At 39.7% G+C, this 27,669-nt stretch overlaps 1 protein-coding gene across 2 annotated transcripts; it reads left to right on the top strand.

The window, feature by feature from the left end:
* Window positions 1-185: 185 nt before the first annotated feature.
* Window positions 186-27,669, top strand: slc33a2 (solute carrier family 33 member 2). 2 transcript variants are annotated; one of them, XM_088428559.1, is made up of 6 exons: window positions 186-305; window positions 778-1,569; window positions 15,954-16,101; window positions 20,507-20,607; window positions 22,931-23,040; window positions 25,671-27,669. In XM_088428559.1, exons 2-6 carry the CDS (start codon window positions 867-869, stop codon window positions 25,875-25,877), a joined length of 1,269 nt encoding a protein of 422 aa, XP_088284685.1. In that variant the 5' UTR covers window positions 186-305; window positions 778-866; the 3' UTR covers window positions 25,878-27,669. The 2 variants fall into 2 exon arrangements, with proteins under 2 accessions (XP_088284685.1, XP_088284687.1); XM_088428561.1 differs by lacking the exon at window positions 186-305 and adding an exon at window positions 317-428.

A 27,669-nucleotide genomic window follows, 5' to 3' on the forward strand; every position in this document is an offset into this window, starting at 1 on the left:
CAGAGATACGGGAGGAGGGTTTGCATAACATAAAAATGAGCCTGATCATGTTAGAAGGCTTAATATTAAATAAAAAAAAGTTCAAATATTTAAAGACGTGTATGCCGATTAAATGTATAACATTGTGTAAAGGTAATTTTACCCCCTTCAGAACCAGTATGTACGAAAGGCAAGTGTGTGGGGTTGCCAGATTATAATAACTCCCCCCATCGTTTTATACCTGCAAAAGAGGGACTATAACTTTAGTAACTGGCAACCTTGCCTGCTGCCAACGTAAACACTTCAAGGAAAAAACAGGGGCAACGGTGAGCTTGCGCTAATCCGTCCAACTTTTATCGGTATTAATTGAAATTGAACGACTTTCAGACAAACGAACTAACCAGCTAAAAAAAAACAAATAAAATAAACGCCCAGAAGAATTTACGAAGGTGATCTGTGTGTTTTAAATGAATTTGCTTGGCTGACGTATCATGACAGAATGCTAGCTGTGTAGCTAAGAACATAACACAGGAGGTTTCATCAAGTTAGTATACACGATCAAAGCGAACAAAAATCGCTAACAAGGTCTCAAATTGATTTGAATAAAACAACATGACACCAATACTGCACGCGCTGCTATGCACGCCTGTTTTGCGTTGCTAACGTTTCCGATATTCTTGATGACCAGGGCTGGTCATCTTATAGCTTGGTTTGAGAGTCCGACTGTCTTCAAAACTGCAGGGCGTCTTAATAAAAATGTTCGTGTCTTTAACCATCAATGCCACACTACTATTTCAGGTCACACGAGTCGGCCCTGCCATCTTCTCCTCCGTAGCCCAAACGGTGGTACCAGCCTGACCAATGGAACGCTACACGTTTGGCGCAAGATGATGAATGACAAACTAGTCTTCTTGGGCCTGCTGTACTTTGTCCAGGGCATCCCTTACGGGCTCCAGTCTTCCCTGCTTCCTGTCTACCTGCGTGGAGCTGGCCATTCCCTCACACGCATTGGCTTTACCAAGATTCTCTATTTCCCATGGGTACTGAAGGTACTTTGGGCCCCTTTGGTGGACAGGATCGGCACCAAGCGGCGTTGGCTGGTGGCAACAGTCTCTGGACTGGCACTGACATGTCTCACCAGTTCTGCCCTGGCTCCGGAGATGCACATCTGGGGAGTAGCAGGAACTCTGCTCGCCTTGAATACCTTGGCCTCTGTTCAAGATATTGCAGTGGATGGAGCGGCAGTGGGGCTGTTGAAAGGTCGTGGAGAGCTTGGGCTGGGTAACACAGCCCAGGTTGTGGGCTATAAAGCCGGATCGGTGTTCGCTGGAGGCGGGTTGCTGGCTGTGATTGACGTGGCCGGGTGGAGCTGGATGTTCATGCTGCTGACGTTCGTGTATGCAGGCGTGGCCCTGTTTGTGTGGGGGGCTCCTGTTTTGGATGAAGAGCCTGCAAAGGGCCAACAGGCAGATGGCAGCAGGAAAGGAGGACAGGGAGTTGAGACTTTGATGCCATGGAAGGTGTGGAGGAGGCTGCTGGCTGTCCCGGGCACCGCTTGGACTGTCCTCTATGTGCTCACATACAAATTGGGTGAGTATGATGCACAAACAAGTACACAAGGTCCATAAAACTCATTTGTGCAATCAGGGTCCATACGTGGCAATCTAAAGCAAATCATGTTCTGTATGTCTGTCGAGTTTCAGAACACTTGATCAAACATGTTTTGTTGAAATGAAACACTTTAGGGTGCTGGGATGTGGGTTCTCTCCAGGCACTCAGTCTTCCTCCCACATTTCAAAAACATGCATAGCAGGTGAATTGGACACTCTAAATTGTCTATAGGTGTGATTGGGTGCGTGGATGGTTGTTTGTCTTGATTTGCCCTGCAGTTGGCTGGCAACGAGTTAATGGTGTCCCCACCTACTGCCCGTAGTCGGCTGGGTTAGGCACCAGCAGGCCTGCGACCCTAATGAGGATAAGCGGCTACAGAAAATGGATGTTGCTGAATTGGAATCGAACACTTCTACATTATTTGTAAATCATGTTTGGTTTGGGCAATCAATTTAATTAATTTGATTAATTTGTCGTTGTCAAATCTTTGTATTTTAAAATTTCCTAAATTGTTTTGTGCTTGTAGCAGAAAGCTGGATGATTGGTTTAGACGTTTGCATTAGTTACTAACTACTTTAATTGTGGCATTTAGACAAAAGCTATGAATACCTACTTTTTCACTACATTTTAACTTTGGGTGGATATAGTACTTCATTTTAATTGTAATCATCCACAATGTCTGAAAAAAAAATCCCAATTTTATATTTGGGCAATATCGCCCAGCCCTATTTTAAAATCAAATCTTTTAAAAGTCCATTTATTATTTAGCATCATTAGCATTAAACCACTGATTTTTGATACACCAATACAGGTGATGTCAAACCACAACCACCACCAACAATAATTATCAATGTACATATTGTAAACTGTCGAAGAACATTTATTATAAATAAATCAGTTCATTGTCAAACTATCAAAAATTCAAAAACAAAAGCTAAATTAAATGAATGGATGCCATGTAGGACTAAAATGACCCAGAAGCCATTGACATAATTTTGACACTTGTACAACAAATAAATGTTGGTCGGTATAACAGAATCATGGGGTGATTTTATATTTCTAAGGTTTCACAGGCATCAAGGCAATCTGTATATTATATATTAAATTAATAATAAATTGTGATATGCACCAAGATTTGCAAATGCAATATATATTTTTTATTCATCAAAAAGTATGTGTAGTGATATAAATACAATTTCTTTACTGAAACATATAGACCGAACAAGTACGTACAGCGGTCTCCGCAATTCTATTTACACTGTACAGTAGTACTTTTTTAATGTGGATTCTTTTGGCATGCAGGATTCAAACTCACCGCTAGATGTCTCTGCTGGCGTGGCTATGAAACGTGAGTTCCCTTAAATCACGGTAAAGAAAAGTAGACGTTTATTGTTGAAAACAACCCGCCACACCTGCCAAGAGTTTGCGTTGTGCTATACAGGTTTAAACCAAAGAAATATATTTTCAAGTTTAAACAATCCTACATTGAGTATGTTTAAGGACTTGTCGGGTCTTGCCAACAACATAGCTCTTGGGGCAACTCAAATAAAAAGTAGTTTCTGATCATTTCAGGGAGTGTGCGGGTGGGTGAAAGAGTGTGAGTTTGCAACCAAAAGGGGATTATGGAAGGATTAGTGTCTTTGTTTTATGGCGTTCGTAAAGTGAGAGGAAAGAGCGCTTCATTCCGCTGCGTGTTTTGAATGTGGGTGGTGGAAATGTAATTGTCTGTGCCCATTTGCATAGCATTCGCTTATACATATCTGAGAATGCAGAGGCCTTTTGTTTTGAAGTCGTATGTGTGTTTTTGAGAGAGCGTTTCATAATCGGATGAGCCCCAACAGACGACACTACTAGACAGAATACGAAGGCTGGCGGGAGCCCCTAATCTGTCTAGGGAGCAAACCCCCACCCCGAAGCACTCTCGCTGTCTCACGAGCCCATGGGTGCAATCAGCCGCTTCTAATTTAGATGTTTTCATCATTGCTACTTTGCATTGCTGATTTATTAACACACATGTCACTTGTTTGCATTTTCTCCAAATCAGCCCTAAATTTTTCTCACCTTTGCATGTACAAACAACACTTTGTAATGATTTAGGCCTCTGTCTTCCGACGTGATTTTCAGTTGAAGACTGTTTTGTTTTTGCTGAAGCGGTGTGGGCGTTTGTTTGTGTGAGACTGATGATCTCCCAGTCTGGACCCACCCCCTCATACTCCCAGCCATCTTTGTTAAGGCACCAATACGTGCCGATACCCCTTTTTCCTCATTTCTGCTTCGTGCCGATACCCCTTTTTCCTCATTTCTGCTTAATGAACCCTTGAGTTTGATTGTATTGCATGCAGGTCCGCTTTGAGGCCTAGCCTCTTGGTCACCAGTGAGAACAGCCATGTTGTGTGCATTTTGTCATTAGTGGTCTTACACAGATGCACACAAAACCTAAATATAAGCTTTGGGGATGTCCCAAACACAATTTTTTTTGACTTGAGTCTGAGTCACCTGATTTTGATGATCTGCCGATACCGAGTCTTGACTTGACACCTTGGCAACGCACTGAAGACAGAAAAAAATATCCGGATACTTCTTTTAAATGATTTTTACATTGCTTTTTTTGTTGTTGTTTTTTTTTTACATATGAAAAAACAAAACAAAAAAACAACAACACCTTACATGGCTGGTGAAGCAGCAGTTTTAACCAAGTGGCCTAAACATTTAAACTTTTCCCCACTGGCTTATGTGGCTTATATGTTGCCGAACCCCAAGCTTTTCCCACTGATTCTGATCAGCTGATCAATCGGGCCCAATTTCCGATCACGTGATGGAATCTGGACATCTTTGCTAAGGCAGTGGTCCCCAACCCCCGGTCTGCGGACCGGTACCGGTCCGTGGATCGACTGGTACCGGGCCGCGTGGGCTGCACCCGAAATAATGTTTTGGAGATGATTTAGTTTAATGGTACGCGTGCACCGGACGCGAACGAGGCGAACAAGCGGAGCGTTTTGTATTGTAGTCAATGGAGTTCGCGTGACTGGGCGCGAATGCACGTCGGGCGATGAGATGGACGCGAATGGAGCACCGCAAATGGCCGCACGCGGTCACAAGAAGCGAAATTTCGCCTTTTGCGCAAAGTTATTTTTTATGTACTTTTTCCGCGTTTCGAGTCGCCAGAGCCCATCAACTTCGGGAACATTCAACGGCTCACGCAGGGGGCAGGAATGAATCATGGCGGCCGCTTTGCGGTCACCAGGAGCGATCCAACACAGCCAGCTGAGCTTTCAATACGAAACAGAGCCAAGCAAGAGCCCTCACCTGGCTTGTCGAAAGGCGGAAGCGAGAACTTGGGACAACTGGTATGTGCAGCGTTTTCTTCACTTAACAGCTGTTGAACCGTAGTTACTGTGCTAAGCTAGCACAGTGTTGTCAGCACAATATTTAGCACGGTCTCGGCCACTTGATCGCGACATTGAAACTTTTATTTTTTGGCAGGCGAGTATTGCCGCAAAGAATAAAGGTGATGTCGGTGAAAATATTGGCTCTCGTCACATCCCAGAAAAGTGAAAGTTCTCAGCATTGCTTTACTTTCCGGATTTACCGTTAAGTGCACAGCAAGCTCGCCGTACTCCCCTCCCCTCTCCTCGCGCAATTAAAAAAAAGTGGACAAAAAGTACAACAGCGACAGAAAGCCCCGTCCATACGTTTGTGATGTGCTTTTTAAAGCAGCCCCCCAGCTCTGCAGTCTAAATCTAAGGCGTTGACCGGGCCGCGTTGATCAAAAGGTTGGGGACCACTGACCTAAAGCAAAGGTTTTATTAAACAATAAAAATATGACACTATTAAAAATGGGTTTGTTTGGTTGTATATTCAACCGTTTTTATTTAATTCAACTCCAAATAGCAGCAAATGCTTTTCCTGTCTAAAGCTAAATTGTTAAAAAAAAAATATATATATATATATATATATATATATAAAAATATAATTACTGCAGTGCATACGATATGATTATGGACATTGAAGGGGCTACATGGAAATGTTTTGTTTGTAAAATTGTAAGTAAATGTTTTCTGTGTTTTCTCCCGGGAGTCTAACAAAACCAGGCAATATTGAAAAAAAAAACCAAAAGTTCCAAAACCATTTGGGATCATCTCGGCAGGCGCTTCAATTTCAGTCATGTGATTGATATGAAGACTCATATTTTTTCAGATTTTCATCTGGTCATTCTAATGCATTTCTCATCAATCGAAAAGTGGATCATGCATCTCGCAGTTTGTAAATGTAGAACTGAAGGAGTTCTAGTAGTTTTATTTCCCGAGCTTCCTTCCTCCTACTTCCACAAAACATGTATGTTGGCTTAATTGAAAAGTCAAAATTGTCCATAATAGTGAAAATGACTGCTGGGTTGTTGACGTCTTCTGACATAGAATGGCCACCTGTCCAGTGTGTACACCAGCTCTTGCCCACACTTTGCCTGGGTGGGCTTGACCCAATATGAACAAGCGTTGAACAAAGTGCTTTTTTCCCCCAAGTTAAATTTGTGGTTGGAATGAAGAGAGCAATCTTGCCAGCACTGGCATTAAATCTGTATTACTGTCCACACTGGACTGTTTCCACAGACATGCATTAGTAGGGGATGGTTGTGGGGGAGGAGAGGAACTTATGGTGACAGGAGGATTTTTTCCAGAGGGGAAAAGAACTTGCAGGGATGGGAGACTGATGGAAGAGATGAATTAATGAACAAGCACCACATGGTGCCCTGAGAGGGACAGAACAACACGAGCATCGAGAAATAAACACATTTGCCAATGTAAAAACATACTGTCTTTCATGCACGTCAGCCTTATTTCATTGACCATATGGTATAGAATATAAATTGGTTTAGCTCAGTCACACACATGTAATGTACGGTTCAATTAATGCTTGAGTGGTGCTTATTAATTGTCTTGGCCCCCCAAAATACGGACCCGCCTGCATTTATACCTGTTTTTTTTCTCTGCAATTGACTTTTAAAAACTGCGTTAAACTGGACGTTTATTGACATGAAGTAGAAATGTTCAAATTATTATTATTTATATTTTTTATATATGTTTTATACATTTAGATTTATTGTCACATTATTGTTTTAATCCAGATACCAATACGAGGACTTAAGTCTTAAGTAATCACCAATAACAATACCTTTACCACTAAAACTTTTGATACACAGCCCCCCCAAAAAACAAACAATCTTATAGAAAGATGTATATTTTTAATAGAGCATTCTCCTTAAAATGTAGAGAAATTAATGACAACTTTCTATTCTTTTCATTTTTAATATGTACAACCATCGATACTTGGTATTGTTACTTGCCAGTTTACATACATATATACTTAACCTTTAGTTTGAAAACATCAGTTAGTTAGATATTTATTCAACATAGATTAGATATTCAATTTTGGTAGAGGTTGTTACATAGGCAGTGATGGGATGTAATCCAAAGGGATAAAGGCAAAGCAAACTATATGTGTAAAATACTGAGGTGTACAACAAGTGGAAAATATACCAGTTGTTGTATCTGCATTTTGAGTTTGGATCAATAGGTATACATTACTATCATTATACCAGTTTCTGTTAAGATCCAGTAATGACTAATATTGTTTTATTTTTTTTTAATATGTTAAATCAGTTCTACCGTGTCAACTAATCATTATCAATTCGATATTCCATAGCATTGGTAACAATTCATACATTTTCACGTTTGGAACATACAAACACATTTCATCTGGGTTGAAGGTAGTCTCTAAATTCTCTCTACATTTATCTGTGATCTTCTATGGCGTTATATTTGTGCCACAATTGCGAACGCGTGCAACAAAAAATGAGCCTAGAAAATAAAACTGAGCGAGCGAAAACAGATTTTGAGCGCAGAAAAAAAATATTGAAAAAAAGTTCCTTGTTCAAAATTCCTTTTTGTTCGCTCGTGATAGCCCTCTCTCGCTCTACATCTCGCTCTCGCTTGCGATACTCCTCCCTCAACATCGCATTCGCTCAACATCGAGCTCTCGCTCGCTCGAGATGTCCTCTGCGTGCGCTCAGCTCTGCTCACACGTTACGTCTGAGCCACAAAATAGCCAATTGGAGCTTGTAAATGCACATTAATTGAGAGATTGATATCCAATGAGATTGCTAGTTGTGTTCACCTTGAACGAGCAAACGAGAGTGCGTCAACTTGGGCGGGAAAATGTAGACTTCTTTGGAAACAGTGTATGGGCATTACTTTTAATATTATTATTATTGCTGTATCATATCATTTGACAGAACTACCTTGTTAGTTTTTGTACTTTAATGATATAAGCCCACCTCCTCCCGCCAAAGTCGATGTGACGCACTCTGGTTGGCTCGTTCTGGGTGAACACAACAAGCAATGGTAGTTTGTCTCAAATCAATCGTTAAACTACTATGTGTATTAATTAATAGTACAATGTGGATTCTGTCATTTCATGTTGATGAGAGTATATTTCCCCCACACGCACTCACACACGCTCACACAAACAGGCTCTCTCTCTTTCTCTCTCTCTTGCTTTCTCCCACTGGCGCGTTTGTAGCTTACTCGCAATGTTGCCTGCTTGTTTTTGAAAGCCAAAAACCTCAGACAGGTGACTTTGTTTTGACGTTTGGGGGGGGGGTCGATTGGTTCTCCTTTTTGACCACACTCCATCACGATAGACTGCTCGCGTCCTAACTCGAGCGACACATGAAACGCTTTGTAAAAGTAGCATAAGATGTTAGCCATGTTACCCGCAAATTATAGTGATACTAAAGTCCACACAGCAGGAAATGGACAATGTGATTGGGTGCTGCAGCAGAGAAGGACTCATATAAGATACACAATGAGAGCTGCACACTGCAGTTGCCTAGCCTGCTTGCAGCGCCTTAAAAATGGACTTGATAAATGTACAAATCCGCATCTTCTCCCACCAAGTCAAGGACTATCGGCATGCCTCTTGCTTGCGTCATAATTAGTAAGGTAAAAGAGAAGTCGCTTCAATTATTGTGAAATAAGTCACCCCTGTTCCTGCACAAAACCACTTAAAAACCCTTTTTTTAAGTACTGCACTGCATCAGCTTATATGGCCATTACGATAGCACCCATAGCATTGAACTCTTCCCTTTCTCCGTTTCCCAGATTTTTGGGGCAGATTGACACATTTGTGGGCCCCTGGCAAGAGTCTTTCCTCCCACACCATACAAGCACTTAGCGCTGTCATCACTGATAACCCAGCACAATTGCGAGTTACTTAGTTATAATAACTAGGCACAATTGCAAGTTACTTCGAAAGTTAAATTCCTGTGTTACTAGCATGCGATTTGCTATAAAGCTATCCCAGTGCTGACTGAATGTCTTCAGTGATCTCTGTAGCGTTGCCAAGTCGCTTGTTTAAGCTACAACATGGACTTTAGGATTTGGCTTCACTGTCCCCATCGACCTCTCACCCTCATCTCACCCTGATCCTGCCCTTATCCCTCTCTGGACTACCACCCAAGCCCCGTGCATGACACATATACATTATATTGTGCAACCACATGTGCGCATATCATCTCATGTCACAACAACTGGAATCAAGGTTTGGTGTAATCTTTTGTGTTGTTTTTTTTTGACAGCATAGTGTACAAATTAGGTATGAACAGGAACAATTACTTTTTTTTCCCCTAAAAATACAGCTATCATGCAATTGTTATTCAAAGACAAAAACAAAATATAAGATTTTATTAGGCCTATGAAATAACACATGACACTTGTTTTTATTTATGTGCTGATTATTAGAATTCTGAGATTTTGCTTAGGATATGGCTGAATCACTAAAACACTGACCAGCTCGAATACACCCCTTTGAAAACAGCGCCTAATCATGTTGTTGTAGACCACTGGTGATCTTAAGAATTCTTCCCAGTAAGTTCAACAGATAACCAAAATATTAAAACATATACAGTATTTAAAAAAAATAAGAGCGTGTTGAGTTTAATCACATTTTCTGTGTTTATAAAATATGTAACTGAGCTTCGAGGACCATTGTTAATATTAGACCCTATCGACATTGGCGCTGGGTCCTCAATGGTGGAAATGCTTCATAGCTAACTGCATGTTTTAGTATTCGAAATGGGCCAAGTTATTATCAACCAGGAAGTGGCAATTGCACCAAATTGACAGAAATAAAACGATGGCTCTTATATACCGGGAAAGGAAGACTCATGCTGTTCCTTGGTTGCATCAGCTCATCCTCGGTTTTGCCCCGCCCCCCAAAATTGGGACAAGTGGGAGTAAAAAAAAGTTTTGCGCTCAATCTTTGCACAATTTTTCAGATAGTGCTCATTGTAAAAAGTTGAAGAAGCTCTGCCGAATACTGTAAGAAGCATTGATCATTATAAGATCTATGATGCTATTACAGATGGAGATAATAAAATAGAATATCTATGTATATTAGGTACAGTAACTACCCTTGCATGCAATATGAAGCTTTATTATCGTACATGTCATAATGGCGATACTTTATAATAACAATAATAATCGAACACATAATAATGGGGAACACACACCCTGGTGGCAGTCAATTGCAAGGCACATATAGACAACCATTCACATTCACACCTGCGGACAGTTTGGAGACTTTGCTTAATCTATGCACGTTTTTGAAACCAGGGAGTAGAAGGGAGAAAATGTAAGTAAGCACAGCGACAGCATGCAAATGCCACAGAGGAAGTCTCTTTTGAGAAAAAACACGACATATAGAAAGATATTGTTATCCCACAAATATGATGGTTGTCTTTCTACACGGTGCATCTGTCTGAACAAGCAGGGTTTCCTTTGACAGTGTTTGTGTAATATTGCCAGAGTTATGTGGTCTTCTTGGAGGAACACATGTTCTCAGATAATAATATCTGTTATGAACACCAATCGAACTAATCACAGGAAGCACACCACCTCCTGTATGCACCGTTTATGTGTTACAAAACTGTTCTTTTTCTGGTTTGCTGAGTGATGAATGAGCATTGACTTGGTGCTCTCAAAATAAACTGCAGGGAGCAAACAGGGGCTCGATAATATGCAGTATGCTCTAAATATTTTTCTATAAGGTGAGCAGGTACAATAGCCACAGATGTTTCTATCGACAGCCACAGTTTTGAAGTATTACATCAAGTCTTTATTCCAATTCTTTTCCAACTATGCTATTGCCATTTAAGTACTGTAATTTTATTTAGTTCATTAATACTACTGTATATTAGGACACCAAATTGCTATTTTACATGTTGGGAGGCATCTTATCTCTCGAATCCCAATTCAGATGAAGTTGATATGCTACGTAAAATGTAAAGAAAATGAAATATAATGCCTTACAAATCATTTTCAACCTACGTATATTCAAAGTAGAACGCTACAAAGACAATATATTTAATGTTCAAACTTAATATAGGACTGGAAAAGTTGCACAAAAATGCTGAAAAAAAATATTCAGAACATGAACACTATTTGGGAACTGGTGGGTGACGTTGGGTATAAAGGAGCTTTACTGAATTTCTCAGTCATTCTCAAGCAAAGGATGTGGAAAGCTTCAGCTCCCTGTGAGCGATTGAATGAGCAAATCGTCCAACTGTTTCAAGAATAACACTTTTCTACCAAAAATTGGGAGAAATCCTTGCATCACTGTGTAGAGAATATTGCTACCTGAGCTCAGGATCACTTCAGAAGACCATGGTCAGTTCACACAGTTTTTGTCGCTGCATACACAAGTGCAAGTTCTACAGTAACTCTACCATGCAAAGCAAAGCCGCATATCCGCATAAAACAAATCCCAGCTAGCCGACTTCTCTGAGCTCATCTAAGATAAATGGACGCAATGTGAACTATGGCCTGATGAGTCCACACTTCAAAATAAAATACCTGCTTGTTACATTTCTCTATACAGACATTAAGCAAGAATGGGAAATAATTGTACCTACAAATGTACAACAGTTTTATCTCCTCAATGTCTAAACGCTTGTTTTTTTTTGTTTTGTTTTTTTTTTTGTAAAGGAAATGTGATGTAATACTGGTAAACAAATACATATGACAAATATAGATTGAAAATAATTTTAAAATAATTGTGTTCTGTTTTTAATTAAATTCCACATTGTCCCAGCTTCATTGAAATTTGTAGGCTACATAAGGCCAAAATGCAAGGTGTAGGTAATACATTTACAATGATAGAGTTGAGAAAACCATTATTGTTAGTTTCTATATAGTGTGTTAACGCTTGCTTATGATGACTGGCCGCTCATTGGTTACATATCTGGATTGAAAGGCCTCTCGGTGATTATGATTGAGTGCAGTTATACATACATTGTGACCAATGGTGTCAAAAGCATTGAGCTCCAATAAGCAGACACAAAAAGCGATGTCACTCTCGAGATAAATGTCACATGGATAAAGCGTGTCAATAAACTGAAATGAAGAACCCGCCTTATTCTGTGTGTCACTTCCTCTCTTAATAATAAATACTCCCTGTTGGTCTTAGTGTATTTTATGTGGCATCCGTCTCTAATGTAAACACAAAAAGTACAGTTTCTTTGAGCCTGACATCCTCCTCTATTTCCTCTTCACTAACCTTGTAACAATGCCCGTGTTGTTGTGGCCCACCGCTACCCCTGTCTCTGTCTCCATCTCTGACTGCTCTTGGTTCTCTCATCATATTTAGCTCACACCTTTTGTTCATGATTCTTTCATTTCACTCATTGTCGATGACTTTCTCTTGGTTTATATCTTGATTTTATTTTTTTGGTCCCCATCTTTTTTCTTTTCCTCCTCAATGAGTCTGTCCTTTCCCCCTTTTGTTCGCCTCTGCTTCGGTTCTTTAATCTTTGAACATCTAATGAAATCCCTGCTGAAATGGACAATTGTTGCTTTAAGAATATTAATAGAATGGAATAATCAGCATGGTTGTTTGTTTGCACCCCCCCCCCCCCCCCCCCCCACTGCCCCAACCCCCATCTTTTAAAGAAATAATTAGTTGAATGTGAGGCTATTGAAGCGCCGAGCACTGAGCTCAAAAACAGGCAAAGATGCTGAGGAGCATGTATAAAACACTGGCACACTGGCATCATGGCTCCTACTGCTTGTTGCCACTTAGAATCATCAATGTTGGGAATTGAATGGCCATTTGAAAAAGAAAAAAACAACTGCCTAGTTTCTGTATTGGAATATTTAATTATTTTTAGCATATTTGCATCACACACTCAGTTTGCTACACCAATGACTGGTAAAATAATAATAAACATATACATGCATTTCTCTAAAATGTATACAAAAGTTGTACCATAGCACAGAAAACAAGCACATTAAGGATCATATGTACAGTTTGTTTACTTGGTCTGATCACAAGTCTACTGTACTAATAATGCACTATTCACTTAGATGAACCCTGTGCTTTAACAGACACATTTTAAAGTGAAAGTGGAACATTTCTACTTATTGTTGGCGTCGGAATGAAACGTTGTCCCATTACCTGAATTTTATATATTAAAATATATATATATATATATATTGTCCATGTTCACATATTGTCTAAATCAGAGATGTCAAACCTGCCGCCTGCGGGCCGGATCTGGCCCTTAAGGAGGTTTAATCTGGCCTGCAAGGTTATTTTGTGAAGCATTCCAAAAATGAGTAAGACTGAACCCATTAGTCACGCTGTCTGTAGTACTGCTGCGCCCTTGCATGTGCTAAAGGATTCACACAGTCGTGGTTCTTTATGAAAGAAAAGAAATAGAACTGTTAACTGAGCTGCAGTTAGCCGCTATGCTCTTGATAACAACTTTCTCAGTCCTCCTCTGCAAGTCTTGCCTGTGACCTTACAACAACGAACATTGCAGTACACAAAAATCCTTACTTTTGCATGCAATGCCCAGATGACCACTGTAATTTACAAGCGGAAGTGACCAGTTGCTACGCTTGAGCAAAATAGCCTGATGATCGCTTTGATGACAGAATGTAGAGCCCTTCACTAGCATTCACGTTAGCATTAGCTTCTAGCTACGTCATGCTTCTACAGAGCGCAGGTAAAATCCTTCAATCACCTCTAAGAGGTTCACAATGGGTGGGGGGTCTCCATCTGGGCCACTATCAGACACGTATCAGTCTTATATTTCTTTTAAGATGTACTTTATTTACAGCTCAGCAGTTAGCGCAGGAATTCGACATGGCACCATGACTTCTTTGCGAGTTTCCAATGTCTTCTGTCATGTATATTATTATGTAGGTGCCCCCCAGTGTCCAAAACGACACACTACAGCACCATTTTATTTTGTTTTCTTTGCACTTGACTGAACTCCTTGCAAAGAGGTTGTACAACAACCGATTATGATTGGGGCATTTTCTTTCTCTTTTATTATTATTGCATACTGTATTTTTGAATCAACTACATCTTATTGTTAGGATAACAAACAGTATTGTTCTCAGATTGACTTTTAATAGCAGCCAGACCATTCCCAGTAAAATAGTCACTCCGCAGTATTCATGATGTCTTCACTGCTTTTTTATTTTATTTTATTTTATTTTATTTTGGATATCGTGATTACTAACTATGATAGCTGTGTAAACTGCCAGCAGGGAGACACATGAGTGACAGAAGTGTAAGAAAGACACATGTTAGCGGCACAACAAATCCACATTTCTTATCCCACGTTTCTTTTTGTTGGTTTGTCACGCCACTTTTAAAGCAGTGACACGCTCACTCTGTTCCTGTACTCCCAATCATTGGGAGCATCTCCGATTTTTTTTTTCCCCGTGCACTCTGTTTCATCTGTCTCTCTCTCTCTTTCTCTATTTTTGTTTGTCTCCTGGCTGACTGAATGAGCGAATCATTGGTTGTGTTGTGTGTCTTTGACAGCAACCTGGGAGCCAAGCTGTCACTCATGCAGCTCCTTGGTCCCATTGTCTTTCTGAAGTCAGTCTCCATTAATATAATAATGGCGTGTAGTCGGCACCACTGAATATTTTACTGTAATGTTCAGCAGAACATTACCCCCACATTCAACACCGCACAGGAGTGTGAGTGCCTGACAGAAACTTTCGGTTTTGACTGAAAGGTCTGTGTGATGTTTGCTTCATCTTGGAAGTTCTGGTGTTTTTGTTGTTTTCCTTTTTGTGCATTAGGAAAAGTGCTAGGCCTCTGTTTGATAGTGACTGAGGGTATTCTTTTTCTTGTCAGGCATCTATTATTGACACTTTCCAGGAATAGGCCGAGGTGCACCGCATGAGATTCTGTAGTCATCATCTCTTTTTTTGCTCTGTCTTTCAGGTTTAACAACCTGGAATAACATTCTCATGGCAACTGTCTGTTCTCTGAGATGGTGTTTTATATGTTTACTGTACTTGTAACATTGACATGGTAAATGTATACTTGTTAGAAAATCTGAAATTATTTTTAGGGGTGTCAGACTAGCAAATTAATTGTGATCAACTGTCATAGTTGAAGCGTAATATTTGAAACTCTTGTTGAGTTTAAATCTCTGAATTTATCTTTCCAGTATGCTTATTAGATCAATTTTGATGTATCGGGCTTCTTGTGCTTGAGTTGCTGTGTGTTGCAAAGGCCAATCACACCCTAGAGTGGACAATAAATGCCTACCATTGTCTTTGACTTGACCTGATAGGCTTCTGTTGTGGCTGGGTGCCCCAGGTTTAAGGACATAAGACGTGAAAATGGAAGAGAGTGTGGGAGTAGTCGGTCTGATGAATGATGAATTTAACTAAAAAAAAAAAATGCCCCGGCGGTACCTTTGATAATTGTAGAGAGATATGCATTCTTCATAAAGTGTTTGCTTACCACAAGAGCAGTTCTGGTTTATATATTTATCATAAATGCAAAGCACCCACTTGTGCTTGCAGCCACAAAATTTGCAAAGGTTTTTACCAAACTAAAGCCAGGAACAGGAACACTAAACCTAAACCTATTGGACAGTGTTTTACATTAATGGTATATTCTAACTTTTTGACAAAACTAATGTTTGTAGCCAACACTTGGGACTACAGTAGTCTCAGATTCAGCAGAAGGTAAATGCTTACTACTCCGTTTGTTAAAAAAAATGCTGAAGTCAGGTATTTGTGGTTGTAAATCAGTATTTCCATCTTACACAGTCATCCAATCTATCTCAATTAAAAAAAATAAATACATAAAAACTTGCTGATGGGTTTTCTCAGACATTCCAAAGTCATTTATTAGATCATTTAACTAATGATTTTGTCAAAATAATTTTTCAATTTTAAAATCTCTTGACGGCACTAATTATTTTGTCAAAAAGACATGGATGTTCCTTCCCATTTCTGTATTGTCAGAAAGCTATGTGACCTTGTGTCCAGGCGAGCAGGGCGCCGTCACCATGTTTCCCCTGTTTCTGTTGGATCACCACATGACTGCGAGGGAGCTGGGCTTCTGGAACGGCGTCATCGCCATGGGCTTCTCCATCTGTGGGTCCTCGCTGGGAGGCTTGCTGCTTGCTCAGTTCAGGTAGTCTTCGTCAACAAATGTGCCATTTCTTATTATCATTATCAGTCTTTTGCCTGGAGAAAAAGACCACAGACTGCCTTTTACCTCAAACATACTTATTCTAACAATAGAAAATTATTCACCAGAGATTGGTTGTAAAGGAATAATCCAGTGTCATACGATCACTTTTTCCTGCATCTTTGATTGCATGATGCTTTGCACCAAATGGAAAAACATGTCTACAATGGCAATCGTAATCCAACAAGACAAAGAGGAAAATGTCCAATAATGAAGTGATGCTGATAGGAGAGAGATGTTGCTTCTGATTAGCATTGTCCATGGTCTTGCTGTGCCTGCCAAAATCATCTTGTGTTCCATTCCACTCTTACTTTTTTCTTCCTTTTATTTTGGGTGTGTTTGTGTGTGCGCGCTCGTGTGTATGTGTGTATACAACTCAGCCTGATGCATGCTGCCTGTTGGTCCTTATTTTCTATTACGCTCTCCTCTGTGTGTATGTATGCATTCATACTGGCTCAGTATGTTGAGTAATTTAAGTAAACATAGCCTTGTTGGAGAACTTAGGGAACCCCCCTGTGTCTGTTGTGTGCTGTAAGAACGGCATGAGCAGCAAATCAATTACGCACACAAACATATGCGTACATGTGCAAGTACGCACAGTCTCTTCAGGGTGCACGCACGCAACTGTTGAATTTACAGAATTAAAATATGTTAGACTTTTTGATTAGTCTATCACAGGAGCTGCGCAAATTAGACCACACTGTTTTTAACTTTCAGTGCGACTTCTGTGGTGACAGATATTTTATTCAGTCAATTGCTGCAGTTAGTCATTTTTAATTTGACAACTTTGAGGCCGACTTTGAAAATTACGTTCCTCCTTGTGGTCAAATTTAGCAAAGTTGACATTCTCGGCTATCCCTGATGAAGTCTTCTGAGTGATTATACTATGGCGTAGAGTGTGTTTGATCCAAGATTTGTTGAGGAAAAGGATGTCACAGAAAGGTGCAAATCTTAAACCTGTTTAATATTCATGATTGAAAGCCTTATATGTGGTCAACACTGAGTGACTCCTTGACTGTGCCATGAAATGGCATGATAGCCAATTAGGAAGCAATTTGAAGTTGGTGCTGAACCTGGACACAAATGAAGGGGCGTTATTGTTGCATTGAGCGTTTGCAGTAGCAAGAAAAAATATCTGCACCTTTTGGGATTTCTCACATTTCTGGATAAAATCACTATTAAACTAAAAACACAGGTATTTATAGGTTTTTATATTTTTGACAATGATACCACTGCCCCCTACCATGCTTCATGGTGGGAATCAAGTGTTGATGTTGGTGAGCTGTTGCATTTGTTCTTCACACATGACGTTATGTGTTGGTTTATTCAGTCTACAAAATATTTAGCCAAAGCTTCTGTGGGGTTCTTTTGGGGTAAATTTTTCACCTTTTCAAGTAGCGAGATCCCTCGTTTTTCACATTTTGGAATCCCTGCGCCATAAGTAAAACCCGCAAAGTAGCGCACCCACTTTTCACATAAAAAAAAAAAACCCTCATTTTTATTTATTATTTTTTTTAAACGTAAAAAATCTACTTGGTATACATATTATTTAAGACAAATATTACTTCAGTACACATATTTACTGAAATCTCAAATGATTAAACCTTATACACTGTATTGTAAGTGAGCAGTTACCCCTTTTCTTTGAAGTCTTGCGCAGGTGCGGTCATATTAGCCTGTACGCTGAATTGAAGTCTAATTTGTACATTATCAAACATGATTACAATGAAGAACTTACACTTGAAATACCATTTTATTGTAAAAGAAATCTAGAGATATAAGAATAAGAAATTGTCAGACATTTCCAATGGTCTGGTGAACGTCTTTGCAAAACGCTTCTTTGCAGAATTAAAACACTACCATATTGGAGAGTTTTCGAGCCTGAACTGGACTTTTAAGGTCACACTACAGTTTCTCATTTGAATTTAATCTGGCCTTTGACTTGGCAACTCGAAAGCCTTAAATTTGATATTTTTGAGTCATTCTGTGGTGCTCTTGCTGGTTTTGTTTTGAATTTTGTCCTGTTATATGATGCAGAGCGCTTGAGTAAGAAAGACGGTACAAACCAATGGCCGGATATTCACCCTCATGATCATCTGGCCGACAGCAGAATTCATTTTTCTATCAACAGCAATTTGACTGCCACCACCATGCTTTACTGTTGGCTTCATGTTCCATCCATCCATCCATCCATCCATCCATCCATCCATCCATCCATAGATCTATTGATCGATCGATCACCTTTGGGCTCAGCTCCTTCTTTACCATGACATACGGGTCCAGAATCCACATCACAGCAGACGCTGCATTGATCCGCCTGTCAATGCCCCGCTCCGTATTGCTCTCACTCATGAACAAGATCTTTGAACCCAGCCACTTGGGGCAGGATCTCGTCCCCTACCCTGAGTGAGGACCATGGTCTCAGATTTGGAGGTGCTGATCTTCATCTCAGCCGCTTCACATTTGGCTGCAAACCACTCCAATGAGAGTTGTAGATCAGGGCTTGAAGAAGCCTACAGCGCCACACATCATCCACAAATAGCAGAGATCCAATGCTGAGACCTCCAAAAGTCTTGAGGATCATCAAGATCCTTATATTGCTTTGTGACAGCAGTGGTTTTCACCTGGGAACCCTCCCATGGATGCCATTTTTGGCCAGTGTTTTTCTATAATGTCGTTGTGAACTCGTGACATTTCCTGAGGCTCGTGAGCCCCTGAAGTTATTTGCATGTTTTTCCAGATTCTATTGTGACCTCTCAGATGAGTCATTGTCACACTCTTGGAAATAATCTTCATTGGTGGGCCACTTCTGGGAGGGTTTGCCACTGTTTCCAGTTTTCTGTATTTGTGGATAATGGATCTGACAGAGGTTCCCTGGAGCCCCACAGCCATCCCGGCTAATATCCTGCAACAAAATTAAGATGCTCTCAGAGTTCTAGCGCCCACCCAAGTGATGATATATATATATATATATATATATATATATATATATATATATATATATATATATATATATATATGGCAGTCAAATTGCTGTTGATAGAAAAAAACTAATATATATATATATATATATATATATATATATATATATATATATATATATATATATATATATATATATATATATATATATATACGGGCTATTTTCCGTAGCTTTTAAACGTCAATGAACCCGCATCAGCCATTAAAAATTGTCATTATACGTGATGCTGTCCATGAAATTTTATGAAGTCCAAATCACAAATCGCAGTTTAATATAAGAACATCATTTTATTTCCTTACTGTTAATTGAATATGAACGAAATAAAATAACACAAACATTAAAAATGAAACAATAAATAAAGAAAAGGCTTGCACGCACCAAAACAAACGACAATCACAAGCAGTCTTTTCAATCTCCCGATTTTTCTTGACCCCTTAATGCTCTCTTTCTCTTGGCACTGAGATGAACAGTGCAGTGTATCCACTCGAGTGTCCCCAAAAAGTTTTTTAAAAGCACCGTAGTGCATTGAGGAGCTCTCTTTACCTTCAAACTGAGATGTACAATACTGTATATCCACTCGGGCGTCCCAAGAAGTTTTTAAAAGCACCATAGTGCGTGTGTCCAGCCATGCTTTAATGTTTCGTTGCTGCCTTGAATCAATCAATCGGTCAAATTTTGTTCGGATAGCCCTGACTCATCGAAGTCTCAAAGAGCTTCACGGATGAAAGGAGGTCATGTCGAGACACAACAGCATCCCCTGTCAAAGCTCCCAGAAGGGGAAGGAAAAACTCAAAAACCCCAATTTGGGGAAAATCAGAAACCTTCAGAAGGGACCACAGGTGGGAGCAGCCCCCTTGGATGCTGCATGTACCAAATACAGATACACAATATCTCAATCTTTTCTCCTCTGACTTATTGTTTTTTACATGCAATCGCATGCACACACACCTACAGACACACAAACACATACACAGCCTCTTTGAGTGGCAGGTATCCCCTGAGTGATTGGCAGTGTTAATCCTTGATGTCAAAAAGCAGTGTGGGTTCACGTGCGTTGGTGTTTGTGTGTATATTAACAATGATTAATTATCTTCCCCATGCTGGGGTTCTCGTTAGCTTATTGATTACGTCATGAACCAAAACCACAGGAGGACGATTTTCTTGCTCTAACAGCGAATCAATTAGTGTCTGGGGACTTGTTTACTTAAGCGCCCGTGTGTATTCGTCTGTGTGTTTGTGTATGCGTGTGCACATACAAGCCTGTGTGTATATGAGACGTGATGAGGAACTGAGAGTGTCTCTTCACTGTCTGTCAAGAGAATGCAAAGTTTTTTCTAATCTCTATCATTTCTTGTATTATCACAGCATCGGCGTGATGATGCGGCGTGTTTTCGTCTTGCGGACCATCAGTATGGTCTTCCAGAGCTCCTTACTCACTGTGCTGGAGCCATCGCCACTCATGAAAGGTCAGACAATTATCGAAATACAGTCGGAATGTTCAGCTCCTTTCCCTGTTCTTGTAACCGCGCAACATCGTCCCTTTCAAAAAAAAAGTTGCAAAATGAGGATCACGGTGACGTTATGACTTTCTTTCTTTCTTTTTACACTCAATGAAAAATAACCCATGATAACTAGTGTTTCCTCAAGAACATTTTTCTGCAGCAGTTTCTGTCATTCTAGGCTGGGGAAGCATGGTTGATTTTTATGATGGTTTAAATTTATGACTGCTTTATTGAAATGTAAAAAGCTAAATATTTTAAAAAGTGTCAGTACCATTTGCCTTCTTCTCTCATTTTTTTTTAATTCAAATTTTGCATTCTTATGCAAACAAGACTGGTTTTTCTCATGAAATCTATTAAAAATTCCCTAAGCAATGCTAACGCAATGTAAAAGGAAAATAATCAGTGTTTTCAGACTAATTGTGTAAATCTCAAAATTTTGTGATGCAAAAAGTACGAATAATATTTCTCATTTTCACTTTACCCTATTTTTCAGACTATAAACTGAAACGTTTTTTCCCCAGATTTGAGCCCTTGGGGCATACTGTTTTTTTGTTGTTTTTTTTTTTTGTTTTTTTTTTTTTTTCAAGCGACCAGGAGACAATCCCGCTGTGTAGCAAATGTGTTTATCTGTTCAATGGCAACTATGAAATAGAACTGAAAAGATGTGAATCAAATTCTGTGCTCAAAAAGAGTTTTCCAAATATATTATAAAAATATAAAAATGATGTATAAATTTAATAACATCTTGTATAAAAGTTTTGGTATATGTGTATGATCGTATGTATGAATTATGTGTAATGTGTTTATACGTTTACTAAAATAATCAGATGAACAAAGGGAGACATAAGAAGACACTATGAAAGTATTGATTTTGAGTTTGAACTGCTATTTTACTATGCAGTATTCTGTCGATGTTATGTTGAAAATATCCATCCATCAATATATTTTTTATAAATATGTAGGTGCTAAACATGCAGGCATGTTCAGTCTTTTGAATATCGGATATTGCCATTAGCAGGCAATTAAAAAAACAGAAACACTTACATATACCATCTTTCTGTGTAAATATCTGATGTTGCAACCTGCATCTCATAGTCCGATGTGGCAAAGCCTACTGAACACCAAATAACTTGTTTGTTTATTTTCCCGACTCTGCATTTCAAATTAGAGATTAGCATGCTTCACGACCCCTCGTTTGCCTATGGTAAAAAGTGTTACTTGTTAGTAGGGTAGTTTTTTTTTTTTTTTTTTTTTTAAAGTTCGGAGATGGTTCGTGTGAGCCCTAGCAGGCCTCTGGTTGGTGATCTTGAACCTTGAGACCTTTTAAAATGAACGCAGCTTTGACTATCCTGAAACTGCACCCCGAGGGCACAAATTTGGTCTTGAAATGGATACATAGTTCAGCCCTAGCTAGGATAGAGGAGCAGCAAGATGCCGCTCCTACATGAATGTAGAGGAAACACTGAAAATAAATTAATTCAAGTTTATGTCAGCACTTAATCGAAAATACTTTGCTTCATATGACTTTTATACGAATTGAATTGAAGGGGACAATATGTTGGGAATCATATTCCTATAGGATAAACACACCAAAGTCAAATGATTGCAAGTGTAGAGCAAAATAAAAGTGGTATAAATTATTCAAAAGAGGTTGATGTTCTTTCTCCAGAGAGCCATTCAGTTGTTATTGCCTGAATGACACGTGATTGAATTGCACAGCCCGTCTCGAAGCTTTTGGGAATCAGATAAGCGCCATTCATCTCCGCCAGTTATCTGTTCCCCATTTCAGCCTCTCAGACTAAAGTGAAGGCCCCCCCCCCCCCCTTTCTTTAAAGCCAAAACAAAACATATCAGGGAAAATGGAAGCAGAAATAAAAGAAAAGGGAAATACATTCATTTTTGGAATTTTCAATATTACATGATAACCTTCTACTTCCACGGCTCCACTCTGTTCGTTCTGTGTGTGTGTGTGTGTCTTGTGTGATTGAAGAGTCTTACTGTGCACAAACTCTGGCAGCTTGAGTGAATAATTCAGTGTTCGCAGGAGCGGTGACAGATCAGCTCTGTGGTTCCTCTGTGTTTCTCACCGACACCTCTCTGCGCTTTCCCTCAGAGGATACACTACATGTGTTTTTGGGACAGGGTGGGGGCGGGGGGGATCGGTAGTGAAACGCTACTTTTCTGCCGCGCGCTTTGAGTTTCGAAAAGAGGTGAAGCACGTGCAAGCGAGCTAAAGATGAGGTTGTAGTCGACGCTTTGCAACCCCGTTAAATGTTGTCTCCCTCAGGCATGGCTGTCTTGAGTATGAGTGTTCAACACTTCCTGGGCGGTCTGATCACCACACTCACTTTCACGACCATGATGCATTGCACTCAGAGGGCCGAGGAGAGCATTCAGGTAAGAGTCACGTTATTGTGGAAGCCCAAATTGCTGTTATGCAACTTTTTTTTTCTTCGAAGGTGGTCATCGCAATTTAAAATGATTTTTTTTGCGCTTTGCTCATCCTTCTATGGCAGTTAATTGCGCTGTTTGGGGAAGGCTAGGCGACTTCCTGGCAATCGCCGCCTGACAGCGGCGCGCCTAACGCCGTCTAGCCTTCGTCACCCACTTTGCCTGTCACTTCTCATCAGCTGTTTCCACCTGGAAAATTTCAAAGCCGTAGCAGACCCACTTTCTATTCAGTACTTCCTCCCTCTTTGACCCTCACCGCCCATTTTGTTTTGTCCCCCTCCTCACGAGAAGAGTCCCCTCCAAAGCACCTCACTCCATTTCTTTGTCATTAAAGTGCTCTCTTTCCCATTCTGACTTTTTCCTCCTCTCTTTCGTTTTCTTCTCTTTGACATAACTCCTTTTGTCCTCTGTCGTAACTGGGCCATCATTGCCTGGAGGTGATCGTTGTCATAGCGCAGCTATTCACTCAGTCAATCTCAAGGTGACAAATTATCACGTTAATTGCCGGCGTGAGTGCAGAATAAAGGCAAAATCAAAAGGGGAGAATAAAATCACAGGCTCTTCTTCTGACATCAGCATTGTTTTGCTTCTCCGGCAAAATAGCCGTAGAGAATTGACCAAAAGTTCTGCTTGACAGTTCAAAGGTTCTCATGACACACATACTGTTTTTTTCCCGCTTTTCTGCCATTTATGTGTACATACACGCAATAGATAGAAAGTGTTAGCCGTCCATGCACGCGGAAGTATGTGAGTGGTATTGAAGGTACATAGAGCTATCCAGTGACAGAAAGCTGATAGTGTGAGTGCCTGTTAACGATCCCCAGGAGAAAGAAACCAAATCTGTGAAACAAGTTGCTCGGAATAAAGAAACGCCACTTAGATGTGGTCACACGGGCTCTTCGTTGTGCTAAACTCACCACCGTCACTCATCAAGTCATTTCATTCACATCTGTTCAATGAGCGATGTCCTTTGGACTGATAAAGTGGTGACAGATGCGACTGCTCTACTTTGGCTGAGGTGCTTTAAAATGACAAGCGAAAAATATCCATATTTACAGGAGGCTAATGTGGCAGAAAATTTCAGTGTCTTTTCCAATGAAACGTATTGAATAGACCGCTCCGAATTTATTGGCCTTCTGCCATTATAAGGCTAACGCTGTAGTTACCTGCTAAATGCAGCACTCTTGGGGAAGAAAGTGGGAGAGATTAGGTAATATGTTTCACTCACACTCCATCCTGAAAGCCTCAAGGCAGAGATCAGATCCTCTTCTTAGTTGGCTTCCATCCATCATCGCAGGCCATGATCTCACCCTCCTTCCTAGGTGCTTTTTCATCCATTGTTGTGCCCTTTGTAGTATGTTTAGTCATAATCATATTAATAACTTGAAATGCCATGTTTGTGTGTTGTATGTGTGTACGTTAGTGCTAAATCTAAAGAATTTTCTATTGATTTATCTGTGGATTGTTTTATTCAATCAACTGTATGTGTGTACATTAGTGCTAAATCTAAAGAATTTTCTATTGATTTATCTGTGGATTGTTTTATTCAACCAGTGGAATAAAAAATATAATTTGCATATGTTTATTCAAATAAAGGACATTATTTTGACCCGGAAGTGCATAAAAGTGAGCAAACCAGTTGTTGTATAGGAGCTCAGTAATGAATCCCCATCAATTAAAAAAAAAAAAAGAAGCTGAGAATCAACAAAGAAAAAACATCCAAATGCATAAAGTACCTGACAGAACATTTTTGTAATTGAAGGGCACAAAAATAGGTCTTCTGCATCGTTTAAAAGGGTCCTGAGCTGGCATGAGAATAAATAGTAAAGGAAAATGAAAAACTGTCAAGCATAGCCTCAAAAAACATACATTTACCATTTGATTGTACTTTTTAATAAGGTTGTGATTTATCAACCCATAATCTTATTACCTACATTATTACCATCGTTATAGTAAATGCTAGTTACATACAGTATATTCTTATGTCACATTTGAAGTGACATTGTGTAAGATTTATACCATTTTTTTTCATTAAAAATGAATGAATTAAATTATATTATATTATACATTTAAAAAAAATCCTTGCAAATAAATGTCTATTAACATTATGTTTTAAATATAATCGTTGGTCTAGTTACGATCAATTTATATTACATTGGGGCTGGCACTCCTCCGGAGGTCGCTATGTCTGTTACTCCAGATTGGTTTGTTTGTTGATCCAATAACTTGCAACTGTGGGTGCTAGCATATGTTAGTTCTTATCTTCAGCGTGTTATACTATAGTGCTGCCTTAAATGTGTTTAGCTCGTTAGCATTTTCGTTTGCATTAAGTACTCATTTGCGTCTAATTAACGTTTTGTATTGAAATTATTGGCATTTTTAATTCAGTTTTATGATTTTTTTAACCAATGTAACTTTTTTTCATTTTGGACCCCCGCCCCATCCACAATAAAAATCTCAAGCGTTGACTGGTCCGTGGTGATAAAGATTCAAAGAGATTTGCTCACTTGTGAAGTACTATACAACTTCTTTATCATTTTTGCTCTCACCTTTACCCAATCCACTCCCTATTTTAGGCGACTCACTACAGTTTCCTGGCGACTTTGGAGGTGTTGGGCAAGCTGATGTTCAGTGCTTTGGCTGGGGGCGTAGTGGACTGGTTTGGTTTCCAAGTGGCCTTCCTCTTCTTCCTTACCCTCTCCGCTGGAACAGCCCTGCACGTGTGGACGGCTACTTTTACCGGTGCACTCAGAGAACACCAACTCAAAGAGCAGCCAAAATGAGTATGAAGCGCTTGCCTGTAAGAAGCGATACAGCAAGTCCGCATGTACACAGGTATTTTTAAAGACGTTTATACCCTTTACTCCAGTATCAAGAATGTGCACATCCACACACGACGTGTGCATAAATGTGGTTCCTGACTGGACCACTGCTGATTGGATAAACTAGCACCACGCACCTTGGCCGTGTACCTGTGTTCGTGTGGACATCTTTGGACTCACGGAATGTCTTAAAAGAACATAATATTGGCTGCAAATGTCCCAAAAAACATCAATACTAATGCTTCACCTAGAGAACAATCCTATGATCATATTTTAGGCGATATCAGGTGTGTACTATGAAAATTAGGCTTTTATTTAAATGTTTATTTGAACATTTGAGTCTGTAGTCTTAAAATCTTCTGTAGTGCAATGCAACTTAGAACAGGAGTCAACCTGTGTGTGATGAGCGTGATGGTTTTGGGGATGGCAAGTAGTCCCACTGCTCCCTGTGCTGGCAGTTGAGATTCAGCACAATAAAGCTGTTTCGAATTATGTCATTCGTGTTAATGTTCATAATAAGAGCTTTAGACAAAAGCAATATCTTACTTCCCTTATTGTACAATGTATATGGATGTATTTCCTTCCCATGAATTTTATGGTTTACATATTTAACCGAGACGCATGAGTACTATCTCGTATCAAGGGCGTATGGTACGACGCGCAAAATGTGAACTCTGTAGCTTTGCTTAAGATATAGTCTTAAAAACCAGACGCACAATATTAATCAACAAAGCAGTAACTATCCACTGGCGTTCACTAGATGATTTAAAAAAAAAAGCATTGCTTTTGAGAAGAGGAGGTTGAAAATGAGCCCTCGTAGATCAGCGGTTCGCGCTCTGTATAAGCTTCCTTTCGTAGTAAAGCTCAGCCTTAATGCTGCATGGTGCCATCTTGTCTCGGTTTTTGAACTGAAAGAATTGAAACGTGACAATAAACCGCAATAAGCCTGTTCTTTGAAACTTGAAAGACCAGTACCACATGCAGTAGAGTATTTTGTATTTGTCTGTCATTGTTTCTGAACTATAAGTCTGCACTGTAAAGTACTGTATGGTCTATCACATATACTGTAACTCTGTGGCACTGTATACAAGCAATCCTGGTCTATATCAATATATGAAGAGATGTTCTTTTTCTCTGTAGATTCTAAAACAAACGCAATTGAATGTACTGTATTATACAGTAAGAACGTTAGTCTTAGGTCAAGCCAGCGTTCAGTAAAATGGCCGCACGCATCTAGAAATCAAATGGATGTCTACAAATGAGTATTGAGGCCACGTTGAAAATAGGTGTACATTTTCGTGATTATGATCAAGAATATTGTGACCCTACAGTAAAAGAAATATAAGCATAAACCTGTCACACAACCACATAATCAATCTGTCAAAAGATCAAAAGGACGGCAACTGAAATCGCCCAATTTCTAGGCTTATAAACCAAAAGTGTTTTTAACAAGTTGAATAATATCATCCAATGAATATATGACAGGGCTGCGCGGTGTGAAAGTAGTTAACCCAGCCGTGTCACAGTTCTGAGGTTGATTGGTTTGAATCTGGGCTCTTGTACTTGAATATTTAGATGCAATTTTTTTTTTTATTGTGGCTCTAATACTCCTTTGAAGATGTCACACTTGACACAATAATTACTGGTGTAGTTCAGTGGTCATCCTCAGACTAGAAAACCTGTTGCAAAGCACATCTCTTATCTCAGCTACTGTGAGATCTGCACTAAAAATAAAGCTGCTGGGTGACTTGCA

This window comes from Hippichthys cyanospilos, chromosome 1, assembly GCF_059441005.1.
Source record: "Hippichthys cyanospilos isolate Australia breed blue-spotted pipefish chromosome 1, RoL_Hcya_1.0, whole genome shotgun sequence".
NCBI classification, from domain to species: domain Eukaryota; kingdom Metazoa; phylum Chordata; class Actinopteri; order Syngnathiformes; family Syngnathidae; genus Hippichthys; species Hippichthys cyanospilos.